Source organism: Protomyctophum parallelum (assembly GCF_964188405.1).
Source record: "Protomyctophum parallelum genome assembly, chromosome: 10".
Lineage (NCBI taxonomy): Eukaryota > Metazoa > Chordata > Actinopteri > Myctophiformes > Myctophidae > Protomyctophum > Protomyctophum parallelum.
The window spans coordinates 25301685-25311684 of record NC_139704.1 but is presented as its reverse complement, the minus strand read 5'-3'; the positions used below and the strand labels follow the sequence as shown (position 1 = coordinate 25311684).

The window sequence follows — 10000 nt, the reverse complement described above, 5'->3', positions numbered from 1 at the left end:
CTCACTGGTTCTCAAAGGCAAGGCCCCTGTTCCACCAGAACAACTTTGGTTCTAGAACTGGTTCCTTTTCCACCAGAATAACTTTGGTTCTGGTTCCGTTTCTACATTCTTGGAACCTTAGTGCTTTCACGGAAGGCGTCAGCCCCTCCTATATCCAGCTTTTAGTGTATGTTCACCAACCTTGTCCTTCACAAACCCATTGACAATGAATGGAGAATTTTACGTCATAGTGTCGGAGCAAATAGGCATATAGGGCTTCATCCTGCGCCACCCTTATCCCTAAACTAATCTGCCATTTTTTACTACTTAAAAAAACCTTTTAAAATAGTTCAACTAGCCGATCTACATCGAGACATTGTGAGCTTGTAGATCGGCTATTTGAACTATCCTCTCCTGAGCAACATTATCCACTTCTCCCTTCATGGGGATCCTCGACATGAAAACGTTTGAGCGCCATCTCTAGTCTTACCACAATGAAACAGGCTCTGCTCGTCTGGCTTTGGCTGCAGTGCACAAAATAACACCCTTGGTCCTCCTGGCAGCTGTCTGCATGTCATCCAATCTCTCTCTCTCTCTCTCTCTCTCTCTCTCTTAAAAGTGTTTATTCTTCTTCTCATCTGGGACTTAAAAGCGACTTGTTTCAGCTTGTAGATCTGCTATTTTTGAAAAATCGTGAAAATGTGGCGCATATATTTTCTTTCAGAGTGAACGTTTTTAACTCAAATCTTTGTTTCTGGGGGGAGGTCCCCGGAAGGAACAACATATTTTCAGGTGGGGGTCGGCGGCCAAATACATATAAATCTGGGGCTCCTTGACATGAAATAGTTTGAGCACCACTGATATAAAAACACATGTTTTTCAGAGAACTGTCAGCTCTCAAACCTTTTTGCGGCGAGGTCGCCGCGAAAAGGACAGATATTATATAGGCTATATCAATTTGTCGGTCCCTATAGCTGACACCAGAAAGTTTGAGGTAAAGCCAGAAGAGTGATATGAGAATCCATAAAGTGGCTTCATTGTCGTATACCGGCCTTGGTGGCGGAATAAATCAGACCTGAAGACACACGTAGCGGGAGGGAGCTGTCTGGAACACCTCAACTTACTCAACTCTCTCTCTCTCTCACTCTGTATCTCTCTCTGTCTCTCTGTGTCTCTCTCTCTCTCTCTGCAGCGCTCACTCAGCAGTGCACCAGACACAGCCTGACAACCTCGACACTGACTGAGGACAGCAGAAATATGGAAACCTGGTGGTGGAGTCACGGAGAGGAGAGGAGAGGGTCGCAAAGCTGAGACAGTGCCTTTGTCGTGTGTGTATGTGTTTGTGTTTGTCTGTGTGTGAGAGAGATAGAGGGGTGCGGGGGTGTCGAGGACGACAGCGTGCGCGGGGTGGAGGAGGGTGGGTCTTTAGAGGACAGAGAAAGAGACAACGAGGTGACAGAGGGAAGGAGAGAGAGAGAGAGAGGCAGTGATGAGGCGCACACACACACACACGCGCGCGCGCATGAAAAGGAAGCCAGCCGTCTGACAAACTTCAAAGTGTGTTTTTTGCCCTCGCCGGCAGAGCTGATGGGTTTGTCCTCGTTTAGCCCAGGACAGGGCCAAGCTGCTTTTCACGATACCTGCCTGCCTGTCTGTCTGTCTCTATCCACACCAGAAACACTGTTCAACCTGCATGATCCAACACAGCTATGTCTGTATGTCTGTCTGTCGGTCTGTCTGTCGGTCTGTCTGTCCAGTGTCCACACACCAGAAACGGGTGCATATCTTTGGTCCGACGTCCTCCTAACAGTCTGATACCCTACCTAGTGTTCCCCAAACCCTAACTGCCTGAGGACAGGAATTCCAGAGGGCAGATGGCAACACACTCATTCTTCCAAGAATCTCTTCACCGCACGCAGAATAGAAGCCACGGGTGAGACTTAACCGGCCACGTACTGTATGTGGGACTATTGGTACGTCAGACTAAAGTATATGCCCACAATACACTGTTCACTTGGTCTGCTCTGCATGCAATAGAGCTCTGTGTCATCCAAACCTAAAACAACACCGCCTCCTCTCGCTGCATCTACTTACTGTAGGTCAGAGTCGGACAGACTGCGTTCAATGTGGACGTTGGCTCTATGCACAAGCAGCCATATTGGGAAGAAGTTGGGCCTCTTCTTTACATCACCAAAATGATGCTCACTGAAAACACTCGTGTTACACCACGTGGGTCATTCAAAGTCATGGTTCCTCATGGTTCCAAAAAAACAGAGCCTATTATACACCTGATTTGATGAGTTTTTAACGCAGCTGGCCTCCGTATTTTTGGGCGTGACATTTAAATCACAAATCACAGCTCCAGAGTGATGTTTTTCAAATGTATTAGAAAATGTTGAAACACTTTGACAGAATATCCGTTCCATCCGCTGAGTACAGAGTCTGCGTTTGTGCTGAAGCTGTGTTGCAGTACAATTTATATATACTGTCAACCCATGAGTCTGTTGACAGAGAGTGCAGCATGTTCGTTCTTTCTGAAAAGTACAGCTTGAGTGTGTTTACAAGCCAAGGGCACCTGAGGGTATATCAACACTATACCGGGGAATAAACACAGAACCTGTATTGTCAACAGTGTTTAAATTTCACCATCTTTTCCATCTCCTCCCTCTTCTTAATCCAGACATTTAGACTATACTAGATTAGTAATACTAAAGGGCAAAGGCGTAAAACAATTTCTGAAAGACAAAGCACATAAAAGATCCATTCAAAACAGTGCTTGAATTTACCAAGTCATTAAAATCCTACAGTAAGATTATTAGAAATATACTGTAATAGCACCAGACGAGCGGGGAGTTCAGTTTATCGCACATGCCAAGGACCCCCGAAATGATAATATCATGGGGTCCACGATCTGAAAAGGTTTTGTGTCAGGGACCCACAGAAGAGAGAAAAAAAAGGTCTAAATGTTCAAAAATAGATGTACAAGCTCCCAGCGTGCTTTTCTTTTTAGAAGCACTGTTCTAAACCATGCACTATTCTAAATCCCAAGAAGAAAAATCATGCTTGTATAAGCATAAGTATTATTTTGCCATCAGTTACACAAATCATACAGTGTGTGCTGGTCTTTCTTTTCTCTGGTTCTGACTGAAGTGCAGCTGTCAGATCCTAGTCCAGTTCCAGTATCCTGAACATGAATGCTTGGACCAAGTTTTTTTTTCTTCCTCCAAATCATAGGGTTAGGGTTAGTACAACCCAAGGACCCCCCCCCCCCCCCCCCCCCTTTGTGTTTGTTGGTTTTTTCCAATTTTTTATGTCTTTTGTTACTCTTCTGGCGCTGATTTAAATGTTGTGTATATTTGCTTCAGCATACTATGGGCTGACCCAATGTTGGGACAGAAGACACTTGATTTATGCACAATGTACTCAATGTCAAAATGCAAAAAATCTATATAAAATATAAATTACAAAAGAGCTCTAAACAAACATTAAGTGAATAAATACTACTTTCCAGCACTGGAGGAGAGAACAGAAGAAGAACTGGCCTTTTCATGCAGTCATGATGGCAACCTTTTGGTCTCGTATGCACAACCCTTTGAAGTCTCTGACTGTGTTCACATGCACGTTTCCCTCTATGTGACCGTCTGTGGTGTGTGGGTGTGTGCGCGCGTGGCTGCGTGCGCGTGCGCACGTTACTCTCTCTCTGACCCTGTGTGCAACATGATCTGCATGACTGGAGCTAATGGTTAGACTATAACACATGCCCTTATAAGGATTGAGGAAAGGAGAACACGAGAGAGGAGAGAGGAAATATGGGATGAATGAGGAGAGGAGGGTTGAGGAGGAAAGGGGAGAGGAGAGGAAAGGAGGAGAGGGGAGAGGTCGTGTCAAATTGAGACAGAATCCTCATTATACACACCTGTTTGATGCACAGGAGCCTGTCATTGGTCTGCTGGATGTGCCGATCCATCGACGGTAGCGCGTTCATGTTGATGACTCTAGCGGGTCGCCATTAAGCTCCTGTTACTCTGCAACAACAAGAGACAGACAGAGGCCTCGGTTACAAACGGCAGGAGTTTGTTTGTTTGTATAGCCGGCGGGGGAGTTCAGAATGTTTCAACCAACCCGCTGACGGCTCTGTGACACCGACATGACACCCTGCGTGCATGAGGAGATCAACGCGTTTGCGTGTGCCTCCTCCTCCTCCCTGCGTAGGAGGAGGAGGAGGAGGAGGAGGAGGGGTGCGTGCCTTCGAGCGGCGTTCCTTTGGCATGGAGCGCTCCTCTCGCGGTTCATCATTGACACACTGGAAACAACAACTTTACAGCTTTTTGGGGGGGTTTTTGTTCACGTATACCGTCGTCTCTGTCGGTGGTGGAAACCTCGCATGTCCAAAACTGTTACTTGTTTTCAGCATTCAAATTCAAAAGTAGCAGATCTACAACCGATCTACAACAGATACTTTCGATGCATGCTTTTTTGTGACGCTGCATGTAGTATGATCAAGTAGGTGTTAATTTACAAAATAAAAATAAATCCATTCAAATAAGGAGATAAGAGGTTTCTGCTCTCTCTTACCCTGCCCTCAAAAGGCTCTACACGCACACAGTAGTCATATTGGAAAGAACTTAGGCCCCTTCCCTATACTTCCTTCACAGTTGTTACCACTGATACTAATGAAAGCTCAGTTCCATCCAGGGTGCTGCTATGGTGCATGTTGGCTAACACTCTGCTACACCAGTGGGTCTCAAAGTGCCCTTAAGTGTGTTCCAAATGGCCCCGTATGGGTGTGTAACGCCTTGCACTGCACAGCTCCTGGACATGTTTTACGCATGCGCACATTGTTCACTTCCTTGTTTATGGGCCGACAAAACTGTCTATTATCTCTGAATCCACGTCGCTGGCCATGGTTTTGATCAGAACGGCCATGTTCCGTCCTCATTTCTGACTTAACATCTCGTTTGGAATATAAACGCTTCTAAAGAGAGATGAGACTTCAAGATTCAATAATTTATTGCCATGTCAACAAGTTGATAGGAATTTGTCTTGGTTCATACTCAACATATACAGACAACCATAGATACAAAAACAAGAATACAAAAACCAGCAGAATAGGAATTACATTCAGTTTTTTAAAGTGCTATATGCATATTGCTACATACTGTACACACATACATCCATCAGCCCAACCTCCCTAATGAGTCAAGTTCAGATGTCTAATGGCTACGAGGTAAGTGCTATCTCTGAAGCGAGATGTTGAGCTCTTGATACTTCTATATCTCTTGCCTGATGGGAGGAGATTGAAGAGGTAATGTGCAGAATGGGAGTTCTTCCTAATTATTCTGACAGCACGAGGTAGTAATGGAAAATTATAACTCCCGGTTTTGGAGGGAAATGGAAGGGCGGAGCTTTTCACAGTGAAATCTGCCTCATCTGCGTGGCACTCTATAGTGCCTTTTGACAAACTCAAGCAGCATTACATTATATTACATTACATTACATTACATTATATTATATTATATTATATTATTAATATTAATATTAAGTGTTTAAAAGTTTGAGAAGTTTGAGTAGATGGAACAGAGTTTTCATTAGTATCATCGGTAACACCTGCTGTGAAGGAAGTATACTAGGGAAGGTCCGGAAGTAAAGGAAGAGTTATTCTGTGTGCATTAGAAGCCCATTAGTGTGGCTCAGTGGGGGGTGACAAACAGGCCTCGTCCTCCAGACAGCGAGGGGGGAGGGGGGGGGTGTTGCGTCACCCTGCTATCTGCGTTGACGAGCAGCATCTCACCGTCAAGTTATCAGCCACAGAAGAACACGTTGATTTATATGATGCTCACTTCTCAGAGACATGAGGAGAGGCAGCTATAGTGGCACAATCTCTATCCGCCTGGATTTCTGTCTCGCTCTCAATCATTTTAAGCAAAGAAATGTTTAAGTAAAATGTTTGCTTCAGGAGGTCCCTAGCATGTGATGTTCTTGAGAGTGCAGCCAAATACATTTGGGGGGTCATTTTGGGGGGGCGTCCTTCACATGAAAAGGTTTGAGAAGATACAGACAGATGTCTTAATGACATATCAGCTAATTTAGCTCACATATCAGAGGTTTTACAATGGAGCTGCTCTGCCCCCCGCCCCATCGCCCCTCCGTCCGTCCCTTCCCCTGTGTTATCTCAATCAGTGTTAGTCCACTACACCGTTCACACACACACACACACACACACACACACACACACACACACACACACACACACACACACACACACACACACACACACACACACACACACACACACACACACACACACACACACACACACACACACACACACAACACACACACACACGCCTACTGAACTGGGAGAACCCCCGATCATGCAGGGCGGCGGATAAAGAGTCCCCACTGAGAGAGAGAGAGAGAGAGAGAGAGAGAGAGACCACAAGATGGATATGGGAGAACATTATAATGTGTTAACTCAGCAGGAGTTTTTTTTCATGGATAAAGCCAGAATACACTAGAAAGGACAACGGATGGAGCTTACAATCGTTTGCACACGTACGTACGAGTGTGCACATGTAACACACACACACACACACACACACACACACACAGTACAAGGGTTGCGTAAACACAAAAGGTTGAAATTCCAGCGCCTCGATTGGGGCCTTAAAGGCAGGGACATCAAAAGGGGAGAGCGAGCCGTATATATATATTTGCTATAATCCTCTGGGCTTAACGCTAACAGAGTACGGTTACCTCAGCGGCGAGGTGTTTGCTGGATACGTGGTCCTCTGTGACAGAGCATGAGTCAGGGGGGATTTCTGCACGTGGAGAACAAAACAAACCAAGAAAGTCCTCTTTCTTTGTTTTGTTCCTTATCCTTAGCCCTTTAGGCTAAAACACTCCCGTTCAACAAGAGCGCTATAACGCTATAACGACCATGACCTGACCTGATCCCGCGGGCAGAAAGGGAAAACTGACGCCCTGCTTTTGCCGTACGGTACTGGAGTGTGCAGTGAAAAACAGTCTAATCCAGGTTTTGTCGAAAAACTCATCAATCTATGACGTACATTGGCAACTGACGGCCCGGGGGCCATGCATTAAGTGATACACAATCACTTAATGTGCCCTGCAGGATAATATCTGAATATAGATTTCAGCTTGTTACAATTCCAAACATGCAATGGAAATATAGTGGCCCTCACCATTGTCAAAGTTGCCCGTCCTGGTCTATGAGGACCTTTAGATTCCGCTTCTATTCAGGAAACACTGTGATAGTGGTGTAGTAGTGTCTGGTGGGGTTTTATAAATATTGGACCAAAATATTAACAAGAGCTTGTCACTAGACTAAATGATATAGCCACATTGATTGGACCCATGGGATGACCTCAGTGGAATTAGAATTATAATAAGGCCCACAGAGGCTGCGGTGTCACCCGCTGACCAGAAGATGTCTCCCTCTCCTGCCACTGAGCGGAACTCTCCTCTCCTCTCCTCTCCTCTCCTCTCCTCTCCTCTCCTCTCCTCTCCCCATCTCTCCTCTCCCATCTCTCCCCATCTCTCCTCTCCTCTCCTCTCCTCTCCTCTCCTCTCCTCTCTCTCTCCTCTCCTCTCCTCTCCTCTCCCTTCCTCTCCTCTCCTCTCCTCTCCCCATCTCTCCCATCTCTCCTCTCCTCTCCTCTCCTCTCCTCTCCTCTCCTCTCCTCTCCTCTCCTCTCCTCTCCTCTCCTCTCCTCTCCTCTCCTCTCCTCTCCTACATCACACCTCATGTTACCCAGTGAGCCATCCAGGCAGCCAGCCGGTGAGCCAGCGGTCTGCAGAGAGAGAGAGAGAGAGAGAGAGAGAGAGAGAGAGAGAGAGAGAGAGCGAGGGCTCCTTTAAGCTCCTGACAAGTGCTACAAATCCCCCTCACGCGGCCCGGGCGGCTGGCTCCACCACGGACCACTAACTGGGCACACTCCTCCTAGCCGCGCCGCGCCACGCTGGCTGTCTGACCTTGTGGGCTATTGATTAACTGTTTCCCTCCTGTAGCCCCCACCCACCCACAACACAACACAACACAACACAACACAACACACACACACACACACCTCCGAACAAGGGTGGGATTACCTCTCCCCCCACCCCCCCACCTCTGATATTCCTCCCTTGATGCTCTGTTCTCTCTCTCTCTGTGTGTGTGTGTGTGTGTGTGGTGTGTGTGTGTGTGTGTGTGTCTAAGCTGTGTTGCATGCAGGGCCTGTTCGTTCAGAGGGAGACCCCTCTCTGTTTGCGGAGACAAAGGCGAAGAGAGAGAGAGAGAGAGAGAGAGAGGAGTAGATTACATTAGTATGTGATGTGGGTGGAACCCGGGTGCGTTTCGTTGGGTGTCGTCGTCGGCCTCCGGATTTATAGGCTAATTTAGTTGCATGTCCGTCTTGTCGAACCCGCCAGAAAAAAAGCACGAGCGGCTCACGGTTGTGAGCGCTGACCGGGGTGATGATGTCGGTGTCACTGTGGTCAGTGTCCAACTATCCGCTTCACTGTCCAGGCTAACTGACCCACTAATGCACACATGTCTCTCTCTCTCTCCTTTGCACTGGGAAAGGCCCTCTCTCTCTCTCTCTCTCTCTCTCTCCTTTGCACTGGGAAAGGCCCTCTCTCTCTCTCTCTCTCTCTCTCTCTCTCTCTCTCCTTTGCACTGGGAAAGGCCTGGTGTGGGAAAAAAAGAGTTGAGGAATAGAAAACATGGCGTTGCATAACAGATGACATACCTCTGCGGGAACACGGCCGCCCCTCACTGCACGCGCGCACACGTCCCCTCCAATCTCGCACACGCACGCATACGCGCTTTTAGTACAAAGACTAACAAGAACATGAACCGAACTGCCATCCCCATCTTGCCGATTCTGAGGAGCGAGAGATGTTTAGGATAAGGATGTTTGAACCAGGGGGGTTAAACGTTTCAACAGCCATGTGGATCCGACCATAACAATACCACCCGATTACTGAATGCCAAGTCTCCATGGCTTTATTCAGAATATTAACGACACTTATATACTATGACGCTTTGCATACAGTACACACGCACGCACGCACGCACGCACGCACGGGCGACTGTGGTTCAGGAGGTAGAGCAGGTCGTCCAATGATCCATGAGTCGGCGGTTCGAATCCCGGCTCCTTCTGTCTACATGTCCAAGTGTCCTTGGGCAAGACACTGAACCCCAAATTGCTCCCGATGTGCTGGTTGGTGCCTTGCATGGCTTCCGCCGCAATCTGGTGTATGAATGTGTGTGTGAATGGGTGAATGTAATGCACACATCTATGTAAAGCGCCTGGGATAAAGGCGCTGTATAAATGCACCATTTACGCACCGCACGCCACTTTACAGAAAATATCTTAACACTTAAACCCAATATCTACTGTACATCTTTGACCACAGGGGGGTCTAGCCCCCCCCCCCCCCCCCCCCCCCCCCGCTCCACTCGGCTCCACTTCACCAGAGGTGCAAAAGCAAAGGATGACACGTCCCAATTATACTGTGTGCATATTACAATCCTCCCCTTAAACACGCAGCGGTGAGAGCAGTGAGAGGCTAGCTCTGATTCACAGCAGACCGAACCAACCACAAACAAACAGCAGCATCCCCCCTCTCTCTCTCTCTCTCCCTCCTGAGTGAAAACAAGCCGGGGAAGTGGGGCAAGAAATAAGTGCTCAGAAACACAAGCAGAGTAATATGAAAAGCACTGGAGTATGTAAGAGAAGGGGCAGGAAAGGCCAGGGAGGGAGGGAGGAGGGGAGAGAGGAAGGGAGGGAGGGAGGAGGGGAGAGAGGAAGGGAGGGAGGGAGAGAGGGAGAGAGGGAGGGAGGGAGGGAGAGAGAGACACACACACACAACACAGACAGACAGACAGACAGAAACCACACTCATTAGAAAGAGAAAACCTCCGTTTTCACGTGAAAAAAATCTCCCCAATTTCACGGAAACAGTGCAGTGTAAGCGTTTATAGTGTGTGTGTAAAGTCAAGCAAAATGATGAC

General features: G+C 47.5%; 1 protein-coding gene across 1 annotated transcript in view; it reads right to left on the bottom strand.

The window, feature by feature from the left end:
• The window catches only part of zmiz1a (zinc finger, MIZ-type containing 1a), a 181288-nt gene that overhangs the window by 87353 nt on the left and 83935 nt on the right, over window positions 1-10000 (bottom strand). Inside the window, exon 3 of the mRNA XM_083774390.1 lies at window positions 3896-4004. Within this exon, the coding sequence (XP_083630516.1) occupies window positions 3896-3964 (69 nt within the window). The 5' untranslated portion in view covers window positions 3965-4004. The remainder of the gene's footprint in view (window positions 1-3895; window positions 4005-10000) is intronic.